Genomic DNA, 26,504 nt, shown 5'->3' on the forward strand with positions numbered 1-26,504 from the left:
TTAGTCTAAATGGGCTCAAACTTACCAAAACCTGAGTCTGTGTGAGCAGAGCACAAGTGAGGGAAGAGTCCTGTAGACACTCTGAAAGAGCTGCAGGCTTCCATTCCTAAGATGGTAGACACTGTGCATACAAATACTGTTGCCTGGGTGCTTCACTACTCATGGCTTTATGGCTGGGTGGAAACTGTTACAGAAAAAAACTCATGTGACATGTGACTTACTGTTTGTCAGAGGGCAAATGAAAACATTCCAAGCTACCGAATACTTTTCATGTACAGAAAGAATGAATGAGAATTGCTTAATACAGAATCTGATAATATTCACATTCCCTGTATTTGAATTTTATAGATCTATTATATATGATTTAGAGGCAGAAATGGAAGCAAATTATTATAATTATGATTTTACTACTCTATCATCAAATGAATATAAGACTTGTTGCATTTTCAGTACCTCAGAATAAGCCTTTTATGTCTATAGAGGCAGCAGGTCCTCTTCCATGCACTGTGACATATTTCTACAGTAGCCCAGAATGGACAAACTAACCTGGCTCTAGAGAAAGCCGATCATGGGTATTTTAGTGGCCAAAGGGGAGAGTGAGACAAGGGGTGTTGTGACTTGGTTGCAATCTGCAAACAAACCGCTAGATGCCACTAACTTGTACACACTGGACCCTAATTTCTGGTCTAATATCAATTTTCAGTCACCTAAATAAAGTTATTTTAGAATACAAAGGAAAATGATCATAGGTTAATAAACCGTAAAGCCCACAACTCAAATAGAATCCACTTTGAACATTTCCTCCTGTGCTTTATTTTATATTTTGCAAATGAATTCACATATCATTTTATAGACACAGCTGTACTTCTGGTTTCTGACAGCTTTCTGCTCCCTGCATTATTGAAAATTGCACATTATTACAGCCAAGTAAAGTGCAGACATCCAGGCCCCGCTGTGGTTCCAAAAAGAGTGTTTGCCATTCATTTTTAAAACGATTTCAAATGAGATGGTCTCAAGAGTTGCACATTCGCTCAGTCTGAATATGTGCCAGCTCACCCGGAATGTGTGTAGCTGTTGTGTAAAGAAGTGGCTTTTAAAATAGTAGCAAATTGTATAACATTTTCTTAGTTTTTAGAATGATAATGTGGAAACCCTCAGAGAGAGCACAGCTAAAGATAAACTGAAAAAAACTGCTGTGATGGACCAGGTTGTGCATTACAGCTGCTGTCTTTCTAGTCAAAATGTACCACCTTTTTATTTTGGGAACAGTTTCATACTGCTTATCCTCATTTTTGAAACAAATTTGTCCTACCAGATATTAGATTTTGACATTTCTCCAGATGCTATCTTCAATCTACCCTCTTATGTTCTGTGTCATGAATACTGATGACGTATAGTATATACTAGAATTAAATCATTGTATAATTATAAATCTACCACAGCTGTCACTCATTTCTCGCACTGTGAAAAGATTTTCATTTCACAGTGCTGTCTCATTCTGTTGTCTGCAGAGTGGGCTGCTGTCTGACTCCCGTCTGTCCTTGACTGACATGTCCAAATCTACTGAGAATCTGTCGCAGATGATGCTGCAGAATCCAGGGTGAGTCTTGTGCAGGCATAGTGTAATAGGTCTCTACACTTTGTGACCTAAGCATAACTGAACCCACTCCACCTCAATCTCCACAATCTGCCTGCTTATTGAGCAACATTCGTCGGACACCTTGACCAAATCAAAGCCATGAATCACGGCAGCATTTCTGTGAGGAGAGATGGGAACATACAAAAAGCCATTCTGAAGTACTTCATGCTGAACCAGTGGAAATCAGTGCAGACATGTAGCCCGCAGCTGAGGGCATGTCCCAAAATGACCTCTAGTTCAGTAAATAACTGCCTCATTTCCAAAATCACTGCAGTGTTTTTAAATTTCAGCTCCTTGGAAAATTCCTCTAATTATACTCTCTCCACTCATGATATCAACAAGTCTTTGGCAGTAAACTTCATTAACAGTAGATGAGTGTCTCAGCATCCCAGCATGTGATTAGTGGTTAACTGTTAACATACTATAATCACACAAAAATCCCTGAACAAACAGTGACACTAATACTTTTGTCTGTGCTAACTTCTTCTTCGGACTCTACTTCACATTTTTACTAGCAGCGGCTTCTTTTCTTTTTTTACACTATAGCCCACCAAACTGAGAGACATTAGGTTAATGTGACTGAGCCTTACACTCTGCCTTGGAGCTGTGTGACAAGTCATTGATCTGTCAGTGTCCCAGTTCATTGACTTATCCGTATCCAAAATCCAATTCACTCTCTAGTGATTCACCACCCACTGACATCTCATGATCTGATAACCCTGATGTTTTACAGCACGTGGAGCTGTCTGACATGTAATTTCGCTCACAGTGCAGTATCTTCAAAAAACTGCGCCTCCAGCAGGTGATACCTTTCAGTCCTACACATGCAACTTTCTTCCTAATATCTGCTAGTCTGACACTGCTTGGATACGAAAGGATGACTACACATGTATATAGAGGATTGCTTCAGGCCTACTATTAGATGAGTACACCAGCTACAGTCTTCAACATGCTGCATCAGAAACCTTTTGTTTGTATGTGAAAGTGGGTGGAAGATGGAGAAGGATGAAACTGTTTGAATACTGTAGGTGACAGATCACTATTTGGATTGTGATAATATAGATAACACATAATACACAGATGTGAGTATGGCAGTACAGGACATAGCAAAACACACTATTTTATTTCTATTTTGGCTTCTGTTTTTACTGAACAGGCACCATAGAAAATATGAAATGGTGCATTCAACTGCCATTTAATAACTTTCTATAACCTCCTTTTACCTGGCATTCGTCTGCTCAGGCACTGAAGATGGGCAGTGAGGGAAGGATCTTTTTATCTTGTCGTTTAGATATGTATTCCATGCTTGTTCTGCTTGTTGTTCACATTGCATAAAATCCCTTGCAGCAAGGACAGAACTGATTTGTCAGTTTGCCCAATCATCTTGGGGGAAAAAAAGCATCAGTGGTAAATATGAGCAAATAATTTGAATTCAAACAGTGGCTGTGATTATCCGTTCAGCTCTGGGAGTGACACAAGATATCAATGAACTGAGCTGTAGTTACTCGGGGGGGTTGGCCCATTGCAACAAAAGCAACCTGAGCATTATCAGCTACATCAGTTGGATCACAGGCTTTCTCACTTGAGAGTTTGGACTGGAAGAGGCTAAGTGCCTTAATGAGAAGTCTGACCTGCTCCTGTCTCGGTAGCATGGGAACACTTCACATTTTTGTATCTATCCATGACTTTGACTCACTGATTATTAATGTGTGTGGTATTAAAGTGAATGCAGATTTTCTCATAGGCTTGTATGTTCAGAAGCGTCTCTTATATGGCAGGGTCACGTGCGTTTGGATTGTGTATGAATTCACAAGTCTCACTACCAAAAGTTGGCCCGCTGGATTTGATTCATACTTTGTGAACTGACTGTGTAACAGAGATGGTGTATTGAAGCCAAGTTGGAATGCAGCACTTTCAAACTCAGCAAGTCTGGACTGTGAGAGCTCCCAGTCGAGCTCAGCTGGTGTTTGACCCATGCAGCTTTTAATGGCTCTGAAAGTCCCTCTTCTGACAACCCTCTCAGTGTCCTCCATCACCGGCTGAAGAGCCAAGTGGAAACTTTGCTATTGTCTCTTCTGACCACCGACAAGCTGCTATTAGGAGCTTCAACATTCTGAAATAGTGTTTTTACACTGGTTAACGTCCATCACTCTGGGAGCTCCTGTGCCACTTAGTGTCTCCTACCAGTAGCTTTAGTGCAGCTAGAACAATTTTACCTGCAAACCTATCAAGCTCTGAAGGTTGTCTTGTTTTGTTTTTTTTTTTCTCTTTTTTTGTGTGTCACTTTACTTTAAGCTGTTCTTTTCAGTCAACATCCAGGGTTGCTCTTTCAAATATCTCGGCTGGAGTTTCATAAAACAGTGACAAAATATTGTAGAAAGAAATGTGCAATGGTGCTTATGAAAGGGTGTAGGCATATCACATAAAATCTGTGTGTTTCGGGATGTACATGTTTGTACATGTACATGTTTAATGGCTAGGAGATGGGAAGAGAAGTTCAATCAGCAGCATGTGGAAAGGCAGCAGATCTTAGGAAGCCTGAAGAGATGCAACCAGGGCATGAAAACACTTTTAAAGGAAAATGGTGGGGCTTCTGATAAACAGAAGGTGTATAGACAACTGGGACAAAAATGGCAGAGCCCACCAATGGGTGAGTTAGGGGGAGGCAAACTGTGCTATCTGTGGTGATGTTAATAAATCTGTTTGCCAGTTTTGTTCAGTCATTCTACAGCAAGAACACTGTAAACCTCTACATGTGAGCAATGAGTGTGAAAGAAATGGCATTCAGAAAATCTGGTCAGCTTCTTGGAATCCCAGATCAGTGTTCCCCCATTTATTCATGTGAGCAGACAAACAACGCTGAGTACAGGACATCTTTGGTACTGATGCTCTGGATCAGCCAAAATCCTTTAATAGTTATGAGGACCTGTACTATGTTTTTCTTGTTGATGTTGTCAATCTTTTAGTGCTCTCGCTCCCCCCCTCATCAACCTGCCACAGCACAAGCTAAGCCAAAGCCGCTGTTTACTGTCAGAAATCATTCTGAGCTGTATATTTGGTTTCTGCTCCCCCCCCTCTAGAGTGTTGGGTATTGTATGTAAATCCTCAAATCAACATGCACAGATTCTATTTAATTTCACAGCTGGTAGAGTGGCTCTAATCTCATCCAGCCATTTGGGCTGTTTGCTTTTCAAATCTAATGGATGGTTTTTGCAAAGGACGGGGCTGGAAGGAGGCGTATAGCGGTCCTGTCTTTTGCCTGCAAACAGTTTGAAGTCTCCAGTGTCACACCACAGCAAATAATTAAATTTGCTTTTGAAAATAAAGAGCCTGGCAGCATGTATAAGCATATAAACACAGCTTTGGTCCACATGCATTCTCATATCAAGACTCAATTTTTGTTTTCTGATAGCATATGTATTATTTCATTTTTGCATCTTCACTGTCCTCTTTTAGCCAGATGACTGTGTTGTCTTCTGAGTCCCAAGTCCCAAGCAGCTGTCTTACCTCTGCCATGACAGAGGAGCTCATCACTCCAGTATGTATTCACACCTTTTCTTTACAGTTACAAATCAGTCTTGAGTAATTATAATAGAAATATTAATTAATACCCCATCATAGTTTCTGTGCAGAATTAAATGGGACTTAATTTGTTATTAAGAACTTGCAAATAGTGAGACTTTGTTCTGAAGTTCAATTGTCAGTAATTATCCTGTAGTAAGCTGTGTGAAACAAATAGGTTTTTGAATTATTTTACTTCCTCTCATTGTTTCTCCCTTTCTCATCCACCTACACAACATAAAATAGGCCATACCTGGAAAATATCCTGTCCTTCACACAAGTTTTGAGTTGGATAGAAACACAGTAAAGGGTGGGGTAAGCACCAGGGATAGCCAGGAGCAGGAGAGGGACTTGTGTCATAAATCAGGGCCATGGCTTGTTTCTGAGTGGCCGTGGAGGAAAGCTCAGAGTGGAGCTGGAGTCGCAAGTTATAAGGAAGGAGAGGTTTGGTCCGCGGATGCCAGCCTCCAGCAGACAAGTGTCCTGGGCTCAGGTGATGGATGTGGCACAAAACCAGAGGGGAATGCTAACGAGATCCAGTGTGTCGTGGCAGACTGCTACAAGGGGAGACCTGAATCTGGTGGGAGCTCATTAGGCAGTGTGTCCCACCTGCAGAGTAGTGGAAGAACTAGCTCCACTTCTGTCCTCCCACAGACCAGCATTCATTCTCAGCTTGACAAAAATCCTCTCAGCAGTCAGGAAGCCTGCTGTCCACCTGAGGACACTACTTTCAAGGGGCAGCTCAGCCATGGAGAGATGGATGAATCTGGAGGTTTGGAGGATATCCCGGAAGTGTGTGGAACAGAGACTGCAGCAACAACGGTACAAAACTCAGGACTGGGCTCTTTGGTCAGAAGAGTTTCTTGGATCGTCCGGGATGCAAAATGTTGCCTTTGGAGCTGTGCCACAGTATTGCAACAAGCCAGGGAAGCGGGATTACAACATGTTGGGATCCACTGGTCCAGTCATGTTGTTTCTATGGTCAGAGACAGTAATGCTCTGTCTGTGGTAAAGGACAGCCAAGTCTTCTCCATTGTTAAAGGGAGTGTTATCTTTTCTCTTTTCAAGGATAGTCATATATTTTCAATGGTGAAAGAACTACCTCTCATACAGCACATCCAGATGGAGATAACTCAAAACCATCATCCCAAGGAAGCTGCTCAAATAATTCAGGGCCACATTAATCCACACACTACACAACTCCCAGTCCTGGCAACAACACAAACCTTCAGCAAGGTAGAACAATTACCAGTTGATGTGTCACTAATCCCACAAGATATATGGAGAAAAGATAAGAGTTTCTGTGATCTGCAGTTACCCCAAGAGCAAGACATGACTGGTATTCATATAAAGCAAGGAGACAAACTGATTACAGAGCTGCTGCCAGTGTCTGACATTGGTGAGACAGAGGTCACCCAGGCACCTGGAGACAAAGATCAGGCACTGGAGAACTCAAGGGCTCTGCAGAACAAGGTCAATGATCCCCAAATCTCTAGTCAAACATTAATAAAATTTCCTGATTCTCTTCTGCAACTGCAAACTCTGCCATTGGTAGACCTGATGGACACTTTGCGGTCCACCGTCTCTATCCCAGTGCTCATCTCCCAGAAGATAGTAGGTCTCTATTGGCTGAATGCTGCTAAATGCAGCCAACCGGAGCCTTGTCCTGCCCTCCTGATCCTGGTGGAGACTGGCCTCTACACCTTGACTATGGACTCCGGGCTTCTGGTTTTGTTCCATCATCTCCCTTTACTGCAGCTGAAGGAGGTGCAGATAAACTTAGCAGGCCACAGTCTGCGTTTGATGGGTACTACAGAGGAAAGCATCCTCTGTGTCTATACCTACAGCCAGAAGCTTACCAAAGAGCTATGCTTGTCCATACTTGGGATCATCCACCCAGGAGACATTAGGGTCTGGCAGCACCCTCTGTTCCATGAAGATTTGATGAAGATGTCTTTAGAGTGGGAGACCTATGTTCCTGATCTACTGCTGGATGCTGGTTTAAGGGTCTCCTGCCAGTTTCAGAAGAGTCTTGCTGATCTGCTTTACCTTCTTCATTGTAACATGGATCAAGGAATGGTCTCTTTGGGAAAGGTGCAGCTACTGCTCTACACATCTGTAGGGGTGTGCCTTGGCCTCAGTACCCACACTGAGCTGCTGGCCCAGCTTTTACTCACTGATACCCACCTTGGCCTGGTGCAGGAGGATGCTGTCTTTTACCCAGCTCCACGCTCTGTCCTGATACCGCCCTGCCGCCCCCGATTCCATGACTTAACTCTTCGTCAACGCTCAGATATACGCTGCGTGCTGGTGCATGATGAAGACAAGTGTGGAGCTGTCAGACTGGATGTAATCCTAGCAAATGTGAGGGGCAGGGGTCACCCTGAAAGTGTGACTAAGGCAGCTACCCCGCCTGCACATTCTTCAAATTCATCTCCGCATGCAGAAGTGTGGAAATTAACTTTCAGTTGCTCCTCTGAGGCCGACTGCCTGATTAATAACTTGTCAAATGTCTGATCAAGGACTGAACAGCCAGTAATGAACAGGCCAGCTTGAAAACTCTCACTCACAGCCAGAAATGGCAAAAGTGCACCCCAACCAGACAGTTCAAAGGACAGCTTCACTGTTAAGTGATGGTGAAAAGCTATTTTGAAGTTTGTGTTTCTCTACAAATTTTTGTCATTTTATTATTGCACTGCTTGAGCACTCGAAGGTTTTATCTTTAAAAGACAGGAATTTGTTCTTTGTTCTTGATTGTTGTTCTTTAACCACCACCGTCCCATCATTATTTTTCAAAGAAGTTATCACTTTAGTGCAGGATATTTTGAAAGTTCAATGCTGAGAATTAAAAACATGTTTGTATGAGTTTCATTTGTTTCATGGGTATTGTATTAATTTTATAAGGATTTTAGATTACCAGTCTGACCAAATGATCTCATTGTCGTTGCTACTTAAATATGTGTATATCAATCTGTTTTAAAATATTTCAAATATAAATATAGAGCTACTGAAATGTGTGAATATGTTTGTAAAATAAAATGAAGGTAAATCCACTGCTGTTCTTTTTATTACTTCGAGTGAAGATAAGCTCTGATAGTTGAACCTTTTAACTGGGGAAAACAAAGAATTCAGAGTCTGATGCATTTCACTGCTTTCCCTAATGTCTGTTTTGTCTCCCTATCGTCTCTGTCAGGCTTTCTTTCTCTCGCCCTCCTCCCCTCTGTTCTTTGTTTTGGTATAGGCTTCTTTTATACTGTCTAGGACTGATTCTGTATTCCACTCTTATCGTTGAACTTGCCTCTGGAAAAATATCATGGTATCTGAGGTCAATGTGAACCTCCCATACACTCCCTTACTACCTGCACAATTGCTCATTGGAACCAGTCAACTCTGTCCACTCCAGGACAAGACTTGTTCACTATATGAGAACTGCTTTAAAATTTGGATAGGTTGATCGTGCTGCATCTCTGAAAAACACCTTGAGTTTGATTCACATCTTGAGAGTCTGAGCCAAATACTGTCTGCTCCTTTTCTTGACTGAGTGACCCTACCCAACATGGAAAATTACAGGGGCAATGTAGTGCAATCAGTCCTCTTGTCTGCTTCAGAATGAAGGATGGAGATTTGGCCTTGAATGAAGAAACACATCACACCTCGTAGCGGTGAGATTTGAGCCAGGATGAAAGCTCAGGGATGTGAAAGGGTTGTTTTTTTCCCTCCCTTTTGCTTGAGACAGTCAATCAACATTCAAACAGTCTACTGCACATCACGTCCTGTGAATAAAACACAAAAGGCAGACAAAACATGACCTGATGTATTAAAGTGAGGCTAGTTTAATATAAAATGCACAATAATAGACTGTCCTTCTGTAGATAAGACCATAAATAGAGGCAGTGCTTAGAAACAGGAGTGAAAAGTAGCAGTGACTGATCCAGTCATGCCACATTGAATGTGTGCTGGTGAATTTGTCCCTTCTTGAAGTTAATGTCTCAGAAACCTTTTCACCTCCTGTAATATTTTTGATGCCCTCTGTGTGTTGCTTTATGAAAAAATAATTTGGACATCTAAATGAAAAAGTTGTGATTAATCTTTGATGCTAGTTATTACTCAGCAACTATTGTCAAAAAGAATTTGAGGGTTTAAATCAAGGTTCAGGAATTTATTTTTCTCCTCGAATGGCACAACGCTGCTATCTGCTTAAGAAATGATTTCACTGACTAGTTCTGTCTGAAATAGACATGAGCTCTTGTTCAGCACAGACTGGTTAAGGGGAAGTGCTCACTCTCAGACAGCAGATACCCATACCCACAGGCAGGCTCTGAATCTCTAATCATTACTCTGTGTGATTTCCCACTGGGGTCTCCTGCTCTAATACACACCGTCATTGACAGCACATAACAGGATAATTTGTTTACCTCCTCCTCTGGAAGCATGTGAACGTGATCTGGTCAGTTCTCTTATTGCTTAGCTGTTGATGGGCTAAATCTTTTCTACACTGATCTTGATCATTCTGCCTGCCTGTAGTAGCCACAACAATTTAATAATTCACTTACATGCCGAAAGCTAATCCTCGACCTGCTGTGTATGTGTAAATTGGTCCTGATTGTAAATATGTTTTTGTAATCAATCAATTCTGGATTGGCAAACCACCGTGCCTACTTTTTTTTTTTTTTTTTTTTTTGTCTGGAGTTAGTTTCTGGTAACAAATTACTCTTAGCTCTAGAATAAAAAACATCTTGTTTAGCCAAGAACTCATCTTTCAAAGAAGCTTGCTTCCCCATTTTAACCTGGTATTAATAGTTGGTGAGAAAATCAGCAAAGAACATTTATAATACTGGTGGTGGTTTGGCTGTGGTATTGCAAAGACAAACCCAAGCGTGAGTAAAAGCACTTTGTAAAACCTTGGACCCAATACTGCATTGTAGTGGTTGTAATTTTAAAATACACTTTGTAGTGTCAGAGCCAACATTGTATAACTTAATTCAACCTGAAAAAACTTACATACTTTTTTTGTAATTTGTTTTTTTTTTTTTACAAAATTTTGATGATTATGCACAGAACAATTATACTTCTAGATTAAAATTTGATATATATTTTATGTATATTTTGTAGTTTTTAAAAAGATACATTTCTGCACTCTTGAATAAAGTGTAACCTAGTTCAGATGGAAGTGCACTCCTATGCCCACATGCTGAAACTTATATTTAAGACATTGTTCATAATCTGGTGGTGTACTTAAGTCGCTTTTGTCCCTTAGCCAAGCTGGGTGCCATAGTATCTGCAGCCTCTGCAGTCTCCTGCAGCTATTAGCACACTTGCCTGCCAACAGTCCAGTCATGTTGTGCAGCCTTGAGTTTCTGCTACCTGCTCCACAATGCCTTCCATTTGTAGAATCACCTTTGGGTCATAAATGCACTGTGGAAGCACAAATCTAGTGATGTGTGACCACAGCTGTGTTTCTTTTCTCTGCTGTGATCCCAGGCTGACCACTGCATCACTTCAAACAATCCAAATTCTTGCTCCTTGTGCTAATATGTTTATACCTGACATCGTGGTGATGGTGGTGTGCTTCTGCAGGGACAGTTGTCAGTAAGCCTGAGGTGCTTGTAGCAAGATATTTCAATGGTAATGTTATTCACTGTGTTAATGAGCTTGTCCTGATTCTTTAGCGCCTCCTGGTATGAATGAGGAAAATTTTTTCAGTACCTTTTTCTTCTTTTGTTTTACTGGCAGTTAAATATCAGATGTTACTGTACATCTTTATCTTGATTTCAGACCCTTTTCTTTTGGGTTGTCATGCCAGGAAAAATACAGGTGTATGAAATAACATTTATGATATTTTGGTTCAGAGAAGTGCTCATTTATGCTAGTGAGTCGTATACATGATAGAATATCTGGAATGCTATTAGTAACATCTGCTCTTTCCTCGCTCTGATATGTCACATTGTCTATCATGAAAGATAACTGTTATAAATTCATCACATTTTGAGCTTTTAAGGCTATGATGCAACCTGAGGTCTTAAACAGAGGACAATATTGTATGCTTGCTTAAGAGATGTAAACACTGTCGTCTTTAGCACGATTAACCTCCCATACTGGCTACATAGAAGTCATAGATTTTGTCACACTCATGATAGATAATTGCATTCACATTTTCTCTTCAAGTACATCTAAACTGCTGAGCTTCTGTTCTATGGTGTTTGCTACCACACTCAGTTGCTCATATTACCAAATTAAGTTCATACGCCCATGTGCTAATGTTCATCTGCTTATATTGTCACGTAACATTTCATGAAAAGAGGTTATCTGCTCCAACCCATGAATTTGTGATTTTGTGTAAGTAATTACTGTAAGTACTGCTGATGTGTCTTGCACACCAGGTTGGATGGCGTGTCAGTGGAAGGCATATTTTGCTCATGGTCAGAGGTGCTCAGCAGGAGGATAGTAATGTGGACACTCAATAGATAGTGCCTAATGGTTTACCGACTTTGCACCTCATGTGGTTTCAGGGTGAAAACTATAATCGTCACTCCTCAGTCTCTGCTGTGCTGAATGTGGTGTTTCCATGTGGTGAGTGACAAGGTCAGAGCATAGGTCAACTCTGTACATATTCATGATGTGAAGCAGTAGCGCTTTGGATATGTTCATTTGTACATGAAAACCAAAGTCACATCAGGACTCTCTTTCTGAAGGCCTTATGTCAAGGGCCTTTTTTCAAGTTAAATGCCAGATAAGTCCTCGCTGTTTTAACATCATTTCACTCAAAAGCAGCAGAACATAATTAACTTTATCACTATATTCCCATCTAATGAAAGCTACTGTTTGCCAGCAATGACAGGTTTTATTCAGGCCGCCAATGGAACGTGTTGGGGTGAGTCTCAAAGGAGACGGACACAATGCCGACCTGAATGTCACTGGCATCTCTGAGCGGCGCTCATTTGTGAATGTCTGTCCGCAGGCCAGAGAAAACTCTCTGCCCTCTAGAAGGATGAGTTTGACACAGTGTCATTTTTAAATTGGACTCAATTTCTCCCAGCTCACCCCTACTCAGTTTTGGACTTCACATGAGGTTCATTAGCATTTGCAGGAACTGCGAGACATTTTCCACCATGGATTGCGACAGATTTCACAAGCTCAGTTTTACTGTTGCCCTGGGGGGGTAAGAGGCAGTGCTTACCATCTGTTGATTGTGACTGTACCCGGCACATCCATTAAAGGCTGCCTTTCTGCCTTTACTAATGGTCCTATGATAATTCTGGTATCTTAAATAGACACGAATACTTTAATTGAAGTTTGATTATCCTAGAAGTTGATGTATTTCTAAGTACATTTTTAGATGCGAATTTTGGTTTTAAAGTTCTTTAGTTTTTAACAGTCAGTGTCAACCTTTGGTCCTCGCTGCATTGTTTGAACTTTATTGTTGAAACCTCCAAAGCTTTTTATAATAATATTTTATGTTTGGAAAATTGGCAGGCAAATAAAGACATTTCATTTCATTGTGATTTCTGTGAGCTGGCTGTTGAAAGTTGTTTAGCAGTGTGTGGGCGCAATAATGGTGAACTTTGCTGTGGACTGATTATAGGGAAAAACCTCTTGATCAGTTTGCCACATACTGTAAATGCCTGAGCTTGGCCATTCCTGCACTGATTGCACGGAGTCTCATTGCAGGCAGTGGTGATTGGGTGTTACCTGCGAGCGGTTGACTGGTTTCATAAAACCCCCACAAATTAATAATTGGCTCTTGTGGATAATAGGAATGACGGTTTTGAGTTTACTTGATTTGATGACATTCTGATGGGATAACAGGGAGAGGGAAAAAAAATATCAATGGATAAAAGCAAAAGAGCGAGTGATTCATGACAAAGTATTCTTCACAAAAAGAACTTTAACTACGTTTAAGGATATTCAATGAAAGCACTGTTTTACATTCTTTTACTTAATTTTCTTTTGAAACTCACTTTGTTTCACTCACTGCTAATTAGTTTCCAGCTTCTTTTGTTCATAAACTGAATGCGCAGCTCATAAGCTAACAGCCCAGTTCATATTTGTGCTCCTGGCAGGGCACCACAGCCCTAGGAGACCTCAAGGATTTCTGATAATGTTGTGATAAAATGAGACAGAGGAGCTTTGCAGCAGGTTGCATCCATGGATAACTTCTAGATTTACTTTTACACGAAGTCTCCCATAAAAGTTTGAAATATTAAAATATTCATGAGTAGAGCTTACCCAAAAGTCTTTCCACGTATTTCTCAAAATAAACTTGTAAAGGAGTTAAATACAGCATGTCCTTTGAATAAAACCAATGTTTTGGTTCAGTGAATTATCTTGGTTTACAATGGTCATGTAAAAAAAAAAAAAAAAGCAAACAAAAACTCAAGTATTAATGTGTTGTGACTGGTATGGACATTCAAAAAGTCAGCTCGTTATTATACACTGAGGATGATAAGGATGGTTGATAGTCAGATTGTGTTGCTACTTGCATATGCACCTCATATGAGCATCGCTCATTTGGAGAACACTTCTATTTTAGCAACAGCTGGGTTTCAACTTCTCACTTAATTCACAGACAAATGTTTGTGCTATCACCATTTTAATGCTGATTCAATCTGAGCTGAAGTCAGGGTGTGTGATTAACACTGTAGAAAAGTGAACTACCTAATGTGTACATGCCGGTGGAAAGTGAACATTAACGAGCTATCACAGCAGTGTTGTTGTCTGTTGTCTAATATTGATCATGTTCAGGCATGTACTTGAGCTACAAATAACAGGAGTATAAAATAAAAAGTATTATTTATGAAAAATAATTATGGCCATCAAGTTATCAGCCACCACCCAGCTGATCGCAACAACAATAATAAATCTCTGCCATGGCTTATAGAGGCCTGTAATTGAAACAAATAACAAATCCATATATTCACAATTGGAATGAGTAAGTTAATTAGATATCCAAAAGAAATAGAAGTAATGTGTCACGAATGCAATTTATGTTAATAATAGTGCTTTGTCATTTAGATTAAGCAAAATGCCTTGTGTGTTGACTGCTTGCTTGTACTGCTTGCTCTGTCCTCCATCGCTAAGCAGGTGAATTAGTTAGAACTTTTCTGCTAAAACCAAATTACAAAGTAACTAATGAAAACCTGAAATCTCATAACCCAAAATAATTATTCATAATTCCTATTGATCAACAACCCTATCAAAGCTGTTGAGGAAAGCTAAGCAGTAGATGATTAGCTGTAAGACTGTAAGTGAATGATTATCACCTTGCAGTGCATCAGATTTGCGCTACATGAGACAATACTTCGCACTAAGTGTGGTTGGCAGCAGCAGATGAAGTGCCATGGTGGTGATGAGTGCTATCGCCAAAGCTTTCTCCTCTGGGGCTTGACAAACACGATATTTACGACAAGCCTTCTGACAAACAGGACAAGGCTGTTTTCCAAACCTGCTGCATTTTACTTTTATGCGAGGCGGGTGAGAGCAATGACAGAAGGAGCAAGTCCAGACTGCTGATGCTGGCAATGTGAGCTCCTTCTCCACACCTCCTATTTCTAGGCTTCCAGCTTCCAGCATGGTGCCATTAATCAAGCTCCAGAAGTTAAGTGTTACTGGAGACATTGCTGTGTTATAAATTGCATGTGAAATGCATAATTAGTCATCAACAAATCTATTTTCCAGTTGTGTTGTATTTAGTTGGGGGTGCATTTTGTTCCAATTGCTTTTCTGCAGGGATAATAATCACCGCTTTGGACCAGAATTAGTCTTGGCTCATCTGATGTCGTGAGCTTTATGAGATTCACAGAAAAGCAGAGAAAAAGGATAACACACGTCTGACTGTCCAGTTTCTGTTTGCCGTCTCAGATGTCCTTCATGTGTGTAAATAAGTGTATCATAGGAAGGTGTAGGAAAGGTGTTTACAACCAGACAATCCCAGTTGCTGTAGGGATGTCCGTCCCTGCTCACTTCTTCAGAGTCACAAGGCCAGACTTGACTGACTACCTGCCAAGCCAACAAAAGCAATTTTCTCTAAGTCACACATACACATACAATTTTTTGATAACCTTCTGTTTCCCTTCTTAACTTGACAGTCTGTGTCCACCTTTAAAAGTTTTCGTATTTCCATGCTGGTTCACAAAGTCATGTCATCTGACTGCTCTGAGATGCCTGTTCTGCTTTAAGCACAAAGAAGGAAACGAAGAGTACTTGCTCATTATTCCTTGAGTCTTTAGCCCATCCTCATGACCCAGACAGGGACTATTTCCATGTAATTGGTGTGGATGTTGCGCCTGTTTCCATTTAGTATTTTTGGACCCCGCTTTCTGAATGGAAGGAACAGAGTGCAGAGTGTCCCTCACTACAGGCGGCAAATTACTCCTCAGAACTCCACTAACACCCCTGTGCAGCGCAGAGCTGCTGTAAAGGCAAAACAATTTGTCCAACATGAATAGGCTCCCTGGAGACTGTCTTAAGTGTTAAATGACCTGGGTGAACCCAATACTAATCCGTGGATGGGAGTTATTCGGGCTTGGAAGGCTAACATTTATACCCTCTGTGCAGCCATTTGAAGAATGTTTATGCAAATTCAAGGTGATCTGATTTTTCTTATGGCTTAGTTTACTGTCTCTCAGCCCCCTGGAGACTGCTACACTCCCTCCAAATGTTCTATCACCCCCCCCCCCCCAGACATGTCCCTGTGAGTGAGCATTAATGTAATACAAGACAGGTGTTTCACATAATGAAACGTTTTGAGTATCATTTTAAAAATTTCAGGGTTATTTATTGACTTTATAAAAATCATAATGAGAAAGTCCAATTAATTTAGCGAACACCAGACCATTCAGTGCGTATGTTTAAGGACTGTTGTAATCACACATAGTCTCTGAATTCACACACATCAAAGCTGCTGACACATTTGCACACACAGAAGCGCAATTGTCAGAGTATATTATGAAACCATAATTTTTTTGTGAAAATGCCAGTATTTAAGCTTCTTTGAGGAGAAACCTGTGTGGTGCGTTGTGTGTAGAGTACTATTGTTAATATTGTTAATACAGTAGGGGGCAGCAGTGAGCCATGGATTGTACATCCAGTTTACCTCTCTCTTTCTCATAAACAGGATTGTGGTCTGCCCTCAAGACATCTGCTCAGTTGTAAAGGGTATGAATAAATAAAAACAAAGGCCTATGAATGATGCTCCAACAATTTATGTTCCATGCAAACATATATTCTGTTTCAGTATTATAACCCTATTGGTACATTTATTGTTTGTGTCAGTGCTTATGTTTAAGTGCATCCATGTTGCTGTGTTGTGTTTTTGTAAAATGAAAAACAACATATGAGAGGCCACAGGAGAGGACAGAGTGTAGTTATAAAAGAAAGTATAGAGTGACACAGTCCCTACAATATAGAACAAATCATTAATTATTGGTGCCCAGAGTGTGAAGTGTATCGATTCGCCCCCCCCCCCCCCCACCCCCGCCTGACATCCATGGTGAGGGGTAGCTGAGGGTGTTGGTGGGAGAACCCACACTCCCCTTGTCAGTGTACCTCTGTTTTAATCACTTCTAATTGTTTCTAGTGACGTGCAATAAATATCCAGTGGGAAGAATGCAATAGATGCACACCCTTGGATGTTCTCATCATGTCCCTTTCTGTCTTTCATGCTGGGTTTTTGTGTATGTGTTTTATGTTTTTATGGCCAATCCCCTCCCTCAGTGAGTGCTGGATGCCTTGATTAGTTATTTCATAAATGACTTTTTTTTTTTTTTTTTGTTTGAGCTTCTGTTTTTGTGTGTTCGCTCTGCCTGTCTTATCAGTACACATGGAGGAGTGTGTGTTCCTGTCAGGGGGTGACAGCTGGCTCTCTCTGCCCCCGTCACAAAGAGGCTGTGACTGCTGGAGTGTGACCAGCCTCTCGCCCGCCTGCCCGCTTTACACCCCCCTCCTCCACCCCTGCAGCCTGGCCTGCCCTGCTACTTTGCTTGTGGCCCTCTCTCTCTTTAGATCCGCACCGCATATGGGTCTGGTCAGCCATGGAAACCTGCTCATCCCAATTAGAAGCAGCCGCCAGCTGGGCTTCCCCTCCATTCTTCCATCCCTCCTCTCTGGCCCTGCCACGTCCCACTCAGTTCCTCTCCAGTGGCTTCACGCTCCAGCATCCCACAATCAGAAGCTCTCTCACGCCCATAATCATGCCAAGCTGATGGGCATGCTGTCCCTGGCGCTTGGATGTAAGCAGCGATTTGTGGCTTGTCTCTTCACTGCAAAGACCATGCATGCACATCCATGCTATTGCGTCTACACATACCAAGACAGACAGATGCACACACGCGTGCTGTGGCAAGGTGTCCACGGTCTCCCCCGCCAGATGCCGTGTTTTGTCTCTGGCCTCACCAGCTGGTTTGGACCAAATGGCTGGAGGAAATAAAGCAGTGTGTTATTGAGTTCATATCTCAGTGGCTGGACTGAGTGAGGACAGCTCTGCTTAAATCACACCCCCCTCCCACATTCTGGCTTTGTAGACAAAGTCGCTGGAGGAATTAAATATCATTCAAAATTTGTGGAGCAATCAGGGCTCCCTGGTAACTGTGGAATGAGGGGTATTCACTTTTTCAGTGTGGATTTCTTGTATTATCGAGATGGTTCTGCTTTCTGGCTTCCTATTCACTCACTCATTATCACTCATAAGAATGTGATATAGGAAAGTCTTTCATAAATAGTGACAGCCAGAAGTCATTTCATGAGTTTGATTCTTTTCACTGAGAAAGATAAGTGACTTGAAGTCATTTTCTTTCTCTGATGGCTTTTTAGTTTATTTCAGTGCCTCACCTGCAGTTCAGGGACTCACAGTGACATTCGGTTTTCATACATGACTAAAACGAGAATTTACACATCATATGTAAAAGCACTCTAATAAAGTGTCCATGCTCGCTGTAGAGATTTTGACAGATAATCTTTTTCAAGTTAAATGTGTTTGGGCTAAATATACAGCTTGTACACACTACCTTCACACCGCCACATTATTTTATTCTATGCCAGGATATTACCGTTATGATGGCATAGTAGCAGTTTATGGTCTAACTCTGTCACAAAAGTTTGGCTTCCCTATTGTAAGGAATCGAAATTGGACAGGTTTTGTAAAGGTTGCTGCTCAATTGGTCTCACTTTTCTGCTTGAAGCTATTTCTCTGCTGTCTCCCTCATATTCCACTCTGTGGTCATCAATCACTGATGTAGACCTGATTGCACATGAAGTGGCTGGATCCCATTTTGAGGTGTGACAGGGGCCTATTTTGTGTTGGTGGCAGTGATGGCTGTGTGTCAGAGCTCGTGACAGGATGCTCTCCGCCCCGTCGCCTGAGGTTTGGAAGTTTGAGGGGCCACCGTCCCCCTTTTGTCCTCTTTTTGTAGATGGTCTCCGACACGGCTTGTTTTAGGCAAAAGCAAAGGCAGTAATTGATTTCTCTCTCTGCTCTGATTCTGCCTCTGGCTCTCAGGCGCTGGCTGCATCTCTGCTCTGAGAAACAGATGAATAAAAAGACAGAGCGTGAAGTTTATAGCCAACAGTCACACAGCTGACAGATGGTCAAACCGCACGTTATCAGAGCCTGATAGAAGTCCGGAATGTGGTGGTTAGCTTCTGAATTGGCTTCTGAAAGGATCGGTCATATATATTAGGGCAAAAAGTACTGAGCCGTGAAAAGCTGGAGAGATGAGAGATATCGAGGCTCCCAGACGCTGAAGGTGAGAAGGACCTAAGCTCAGATCTGACAGGCTACATTAATAGATTGGTGAACTGATAGATGCAAAGTGAAACGGTGCCATGAATAAACGGATTCAGGTCCAGAAATTGAATTTTCAATCCTTTTTCTACACTCAGTAGGCAAAGTTGTTGCCACGTTTAGCAACGTCTTCATTCAAGTGAATGTCATAGAAATTAACTTTTGAATTTACTGTGAACCAACAGTTTTATCTCTGACCAATCTAATTATTATAAGCTCAACCGAAGAAAGAGAAAAAGTTAATTATTCTCCCTCCCCATCATATCAAAAGAATCAACAGGGCATTCATCATAATTGTGACCTTGTGTCTTCCTGTCAACAAGACTGACTTAATCAATTGCAGAAGTTGTCAGCTGTGACAGGAGACGTTTAGCCTGGAGACAAGAGGGACTGGTGGCATGGACTGTCTGCAGACGCTCTAGCCTCTCTCCATTAATGTCAGTGTCTGTTCCAATTCAGACAGCTCGCCCCAGACATGCTCCAAAACTTTGTTAGCCAAGTTTGCTTCTTTTTTTTTCTTTTTTTTTTCACTGCACGCTGGACTAAATGAGCCAATTAACAGTGAATGAGAAAATCTCCTTGTATGTTGCAGTATGAGGTGTTTTTGTGAGCTGTATCTCACAGAGAAGCTGTGGTGTTCTTTTGACAGGAAAGCCTTAAAATGTCGTGTCTCTGGTTTCATTTTTAATCATCTCTATCAGCTTGTTTGAATTGTTAGTGCCTCTCCGCCAGATTCAGGCAAACTGACAATGATGCTGAGTCATTTTTATCAATGGAGGTGATACAGCTATGCGTCATCTAAATAAATCAGCACAGATGTTATGCACTCTGAATTGCTTTCACATTATCATCATATGAAACTGAAAATCCACTGTTTTAAAAAATTGTCAGAAATTTGTTGTGAGTTATTCAGTTTAAGGAAAATGAAGGCTATAAAGAGGACAAAGGGACTGATGATTGTCAAACAATGAAGGGGACACTGACAGATGTCCTTTATCCTCGCACCTGCCCTGCAGTAGCTTGCAGAGATGACTAGCATATCTCCCTGCAACCATCCACACTTCATTGCCAAATGATTGGTCGCGAAATGGAACATTTAAATTGCATGCTGTGTTGAAGTGATTTTCCTGCCTACCTTGATGCCTATTTTGTTATGGAAATTCATGAAACATTAACATAACCAGCAGGAGTTCGGAACAGAAAATAATGAATCCTGGTGGGAAGGAGCAGCGCTCTCCATCCTTATCTGTGAATTAATAAATACACATACATTATGCCCCTAAGGGTCACACCATGTACACTCCAACAAATGCTTACCATCCTTGATGGCCACTCGTCATTGTTAACTGAAGGCCGTCCCCAGAGAGAAAATGAGTTTAATGGTACCCACGACATATGAGAAGGTGGTTTGCAGTCAGAGGATTCTGAAAGGCGCATCTCACCTCACTACCTAATGGTCTGATATCCCTATTGTGCCTCTCTCAATGGGTAAATCATCATAGTTAGGAGGGTATAAGCAGCAGCCACAATTAGCAGGTTTAGCTGGAAGACCATGACTGCACTGTAGCCCATCCATGAGGTGTTTTTAGGTTACCATCACATGTTGCTTTTTTTAAAATCTCATGCTGTATTAGAAAATTAACTCATCATAACCTTTCATACATTTTCTCAGCAAATGGACTGAGCTAAATTAGAATCAGTGGTTAGAATGGCCCATTCACTTTTCTCTATCCAGTGGCTAACCTCACTTCACCTGATTCAGGATGCACACAGGGCCTCACTTTCTCCAGCTTGTTGCTACAGCAACAGTCCTCGGAAGCACTGGATGTGGACCTTAATGCCTCCGTCAGCGGTGACAGGCAAGACGCCGAAATGCAAAAGCAATCAAGCTTATCTGTTTTGCCGTGAAGATGTGATCTCAAATTTGTCTGGGAAAATAATCAACAAATGTAATTCTTCACAGCTTTGTCAACAATCAACAACAACCTACCAGTAGATTTTATATGACACAGCACACAGGAATTTTATCACATTTGTCATAGCAAGTTTGTGGCAACTTTTTTGGCTACAGTGATTAGTGACAGTGACCAAGAAGTTAGACTGACTAGGTTAATCACACAGGCACGGGCTGCTGCCAGGATTCATTTGAATAGCTCTTGAGACAGTGAATCATGTTGTTGATTAGTGAGTTTGTCTATCTGCAACAAGATGTATCATATTAACACACAGTGCTGATGCTAGTTTCACTCTTTTGGACAGAGCAATTCCACGTAGCCACTCTGCTGAGAACTGTGCATCACAGAGTTGTCACAGGAACCACTGCAACTGTTTAGTACAGTATAAAATATACTGATGATTTTGCAAAAAGAAATTTAATTGGAAATACCCCAGATTCAATTTTCATGGAGCTCAGGAAAATACGAGCCATTTCCAGAAGGTTCCTGACAAATTGTGCAGCTTTGGCAAATTTATGATCCATTAAAGGACCGGTGTGTAGTTTTTAGTGGCAGGAATGTGTTTTCAGTAGTGTATTATCATCTGAAACTAAGAGTTGTTGAATTTGCACAGAAATTATGGGTACCAAAACAATACGAGTTATGCAAACAATATATGAGTTGAGATGTTAAATTATGTTGTTGGTCTGTTTAATTCAGGTCTGGGGCCTTGTTATTGACTGATTCTGGTAGTCTCAAAGCCAGGCATGTGTGGTATCCCACTCTTGAACTGGCGCTATGAATTATGTAACTACAGTATCAACAGAGATAGATGAAAAAGGCTCACATTCATGATAAGTTTATTCCTCTGGAAGGAAGGTCAAACTCCTACTCAGATAAAGATGTTAAGATGTTAACTTGATTCACCCTCTAAGTTTACTAAGTTTACAGAGAGCCACTAGAGGGCAAAGCCTTTAAGAGTGAATAAAATACTAGTTAGATATTTTAACTGCTGCTCTGTGACCACAGGTGAAGCCCTCGGTCGAATCACTCTGACCACGCTGATGATCTACTTGCTGTTGACCGCTGAGTGGATGAGGAGTGATGTTGCTGCTGCCCTTTGACAGACATGAGCGTGTCAGGGTACGTGCAAATAAGTAAGAGGCAGAGATGAGTGCTATAGAGGTCTCTGTCTCTGAGTAGAACAAGTTTTAATGTGGTTAGCTTGTACACTCGATTTGATTAGCTCACACATGGTATCATGGTTGACGCCGTAAAACTGAACATATTTTTAAGCATGTAATGAGAAAATAAAAATTGAGACCATAAAGAAGAGCCGCTCTCTTTGATAAGTAATTACTAGACTTGTTAATTAACCTTTTCTCAAATGGTAACTTTGATAACTAACTGTTGGCATGTCTTTCAGTAATATATCCTTCTGAGAGGGAGTCAGAGAACCACCAGTGGGAAAATATACTGTTCAGGCTTAAACTGTTGGCTTTAGACGCACAATTTATCATCATTTGACCTGCTAATGGTGATCTAATTAAAATAGTACTTAGCAGGATGTGCTGAAAGCAGTGTGTTTCCAAGTACATATTTCATTTTAACTATTTATGTATATAATTTATGTCTTTATTTTTTAAATAGTTACAGCGTTTTAAAAACTGACATTGAAAAGCATTTATACATTTGACCTCAGCTTTCCTGCTGCTCTGATAATTTTCTGTCCTGTTCAGACTTTGCACTTCTGTGCACTCACATCAGATGGCCGGGGTGAAGTAGCAGGGCTCCGGGAGCAGGAACTCTCCATGTCCCTCTGCTTGACTTCTAAGTTCCTCATCTTTAAATGTGTTGCTGAATTACTCTCAGAATCTCTGGGCTCTGAAATCCAGGTGACATTTTGCTTTAATGAGTTAGAGAACATCAGAGTAACCAAACAGATCACAAAGTTACAGCTAAATAAGGCTAATGCATTTATTAATGTCCAATTTAATTACTTCCTTTCCATTTTCTTTCATTAGACTGGGCAGAATTATTTTCAAGTTTGAAAAACAGGACCAGAACATTTTTAATGACACCTAAAGTACACCTAAATTTGTTAGTAAGGGGAGCAACATGTCTCCTGTTCTCATTCAGTTTATTAGTAATCCATAAGGAGATGTTATCATTAAAATTTCTTGCCTCAGTTTATCTCCCCCAAACTGCACACAAAGACACTGGATGCATTTTATTGAGATGTAATGCAAACAGAGGCTTGTTCACCAGCATAAAAGTTCTGACCCAGTGGATAATGAGAACAGTTCAGAGCCAATGATGGCAATTTAACTGAGGTTTATCAATACATATTGTTGATATCTCCAATTAAATTAAATGCAGGACCTTATATTGGTCCCGGCTGCTCTTTATAAGTCTTGGTAAGCACTTCAACTCATAAAACAGCAAAATAAGTTTACTGCTACACACCCATTGCAGACACATTAGTTTTACTACCCACTGAAATTTCTTGTTTTCCATTGAACTCAGCTGTGTTTTGCTTTGAAACCTGCACTAAAATGAATTCAGGTGTGGATGTCACTCTTGTGAATTATCATTAAGTTGTTATTCTGAGCAAACTGATGGGAAAGAGCATCAGGGAACTGCTCTCCTCAACCCCGATTTACTGCTCAGTGGTTAAAGAAGCAGACTTTGACTTGCGGTGGTTAATTTCGTACTGTATGTTAACGTCAACACTGCTTGGGAAGTTACTTAGAAAGCATAGTTTTGCAAGCTAGAGTGTATTTCCTCTTGACATGCGTAGATTACATGTTTAAACACAGGTTTTGTCAGTGCAGGGCAGGCATTGTCATGTATTTGCTTTAGTATGACGCCGTGTTTCTTACTCAGGCTGAGACTTGGGAGGTTTATCGGTGATGATGCAGTCATTGTGCGGGCACTGGGCAACGCTTGCCCTTTTGCACATGCACTACACAAAGGTCAAGTGTGTGGTGGTGGTGGCTGCTTAACAAATATATTATCTGGGCATGCCTTCACAGCAGTCAGGATGAAAGGAAAAGGGGGCGGGGCTTGTCAAAGGGGATTCAATTACGGTAGAGAAGCAATGGTAAAATGAATAAAATTTTATGACCAAAAATTATTTATAGTTTCAGTAGTTAACTGCACTAAATATTGCAAAAGAAAGTGATTTAACTACTTGAATTACAGTGCAACTACAGGTGAGCCATTTATTGTTATATTACCTGAATAAACCGTTGATAATTAGAGCGACAGCAGAGAGCAAGAGAGATAGAATTAGTTTATTAATCCTCGCTCTCTTCTGTTCTCTTGTCACGAGGGGCCATCAGCATGAGACAAACGTGCTTTTTTAGTCAGACAACAAATGTAATCTGCATAACCGTCTTGTGCTGTTGGAGTTTAATCGACGTATTCTCATTTGTTCAAAGCAAACCAGCAACGCTGCAAGTCAATTTCCTTTCAACATTTCAGTGCCTCTCGCTGCCTTTGAAGACAGGCATCTATAATGAATGGCATCAATTTTCATCCCAATTAGAGTGTTTATCTCTGCTTAGTTCACCTATAGTGCTGCCTTTGCCTCTTGTGGGGGCAATGAATTTTCATGAAGGACAAACACTGTACTTCAGATAAAAACAGCTTATCTAGTGGTGGGATTTAAACCTTTAGAGCTGGACTTATTTCCCTCCAATTTGTTTGTGTTGTGTTAACAGCCAGTGTGGCGCCCTGTTGCCGCAGTGTGGTGGGGAAGGAGGAAGAAAATGGGGAGAGCTGGCATCAGGAGAAGGGTGGTAAAGCTGAATGAAAGAGTGAGAGCATGGTAATGCATGTTTATATAAGAAGAGGTCCACAGAGCTTTCATCTGGAAAATAGATTAAATGGAGCACATCCCATCAGCCTAGAGCTGTTTGATAAGACCTGTCAGACAGAAACTCACAAAAACATGACAACTTCACAGGTTAATCAGCACTGCTGAGACATGCATAAATACTCTATCATGTGTTTGTTGCTTATATTTAATGTGTGGATGCAGATACAGTGCCTGTGAGATGTTTTTGCGGTGCTGTTAACAATGTCAGTGAACAATTTCAGCCTCACAGCTCTGATGTAAGCCAGAAAATCCAACATTGTTAGGTGTAAACTAGGACAGTAGGCTGTTTCAGTGGAATAGGCGTTTTTTTTTTTGTTGTTTGTTTTTTTTTTTTTCTTTAGCCCTGAAGTGTTTTGTATGCCAAGGAGCCGGTGAGTAGCAGCAAGCCTGTGCAATGAAGCTATTTCTCTTGACATTACCTACTGTTCAAGTTCAGGGAACCTTCTGCTCTGACATGCAACATTTAAATGAAGTCATTAAAATTTAAACTGTGTCCGTTCCAGGGACAGTCGCTTATGATATTCGCTTGGCATGCAACAAGTTAATAGAACGTAAACAAGTTTCACATTGCTACAGCTAAAGCACTGTGAAAGTTGTTTTTCATTGTTTTTTTTTTTTCATAGCAACAGATGAAAAACTAAATATTTTGTAGCAATACACAACTCCTGTGACAGAATAATGTTAAAAAAGCACATTTTCATATTAGATTGATGTTTCCCCTGGAGAAAAGAGTGATACTTGTTGCTATTTTTCATGCATGGGGATAAACGGGAAAACATTTACACTGTCTAACTTTTTCTTATCTGTGTTTTTGCAGCACTAAGAATTAGAAGTCTTAGGATATGCTGGTAAGTGCTGGTAGTAATAACTTCTGTGTTAGACACCCACTGACACCCCCCACCCCCACCACCCTTAACTGACCTGAATCTCTGAACAAAACTGCTGGCACTTGGGTTGCATTGTTGGTATTGTGGGCACAAGGTTTTGAAGAACTGATCTTTTTCATTTAAACTGTCCATGTGCGCGTTTTATACTTTGATTTGCCCTACAGCAGGCTCAGAGAAAAAAGTCAATTGTTGAAAACATAATAAATCTGATTTGGGTGAGACTACATAAGTCTGTTGCAGACTGGGTCACTGTATGTTGGCAGTCTGGAGATAAAAGCGTATAGTGAAAGGCGTACCTAATCGTTTGCCTTCAGATCCAGTTGCTTCCCATAATGTATGATATTCACAGCAGCAATCTGAAATGTTGGCATCATGTGTTCAGGCAGGAGGAATAAATCTATAAACCCAGCTGGCCAAAAACCTCAAGCAAACGACAACCTAGTGCCATATGCTGTGAGTGACAGAGTAGCCATTACTGTAGAATCCACTTCGGGTGTTACAGCAGTTCAGTCTAAACACGAGTGAAGTTTACCTTGCTCTGAGGTAGCCCTCTCAGCTTCAGCTCACTGTGCAGTCAGTGTTGCCCTCATACCTCCATCAACAGCTCATCTAAATTAACTTATTTTTTCCTCAGTTTCATTCACCTTTCCACATGGATTTCACTGTAAAAGACCACTTTTTGCTGAATGCCCTTTTGTGTTAGGTAAATGAATATACAAGTTTTTGTGTCCTAGCAATGTGGCTGTACATAATAGCCTACATACATGTTGGCCTCTGTGTTCTCAATATGTATATCAGATGTTTAGTATTGGCTCCTTTCTGT

The 26,504-nt window shown here is 41.0% G+C and overlaps 1 protein-coding gene across 6 annotated transcripts in view; it reads left to right on the forward strand.

Annotated features, from left to right (window-relative positions):
• The window catches only part of kif16bb (kinesin family member 16Bb), a 53,011-nt gene that overhangs the window by 14,452 nt on the left and 12,055 nt on the right, over window positions 1–26,504 (forward strand). For 3 of the 6 annotated variants that reach the window (XM_046402674.1, XM_046402675.1, XM_046402676.1), the window contains 3 exons: window positions 1,512–1,600; window positions 5,096–5,177; window positions 5,447–8,272. In XM_046402674.1, coding sequence (XP_046258630.1) covers window positions 1,512–1,600; window positions 5,096–5,177; window positions 5,447–7,717 — 2,442 coding nt within the window. In that variant the 3' untranslated portion in view covers window positions 7,718–8,272. Of the gene's footprint in view, window positions 1–1,511; window positions 1,601–3,417; window positions 4,083–5,095; window positions 5,178–5,446; window positions 8,273–21,940; window positions 22,048–26,504 lie in introns of those variants that run through there. The other 3 variants (XM_046402679.1, XM_046402677.1, XR_006844578.1) reach the window with 3 other exon arrangements.

Source organism: Scatophagus argus, chromosome 10, assembly GCF_020382885.2.
Source record: "Scatophagus argus isolate fScaArg1 chromosome 10, fScaArg1.pri, whole genome shotgun sequence".
NCBI lineage: Eukaryota > Metazoa > Chordata > Actinopteri > Scatophagidae > Scatophagus > Scatophagus argus.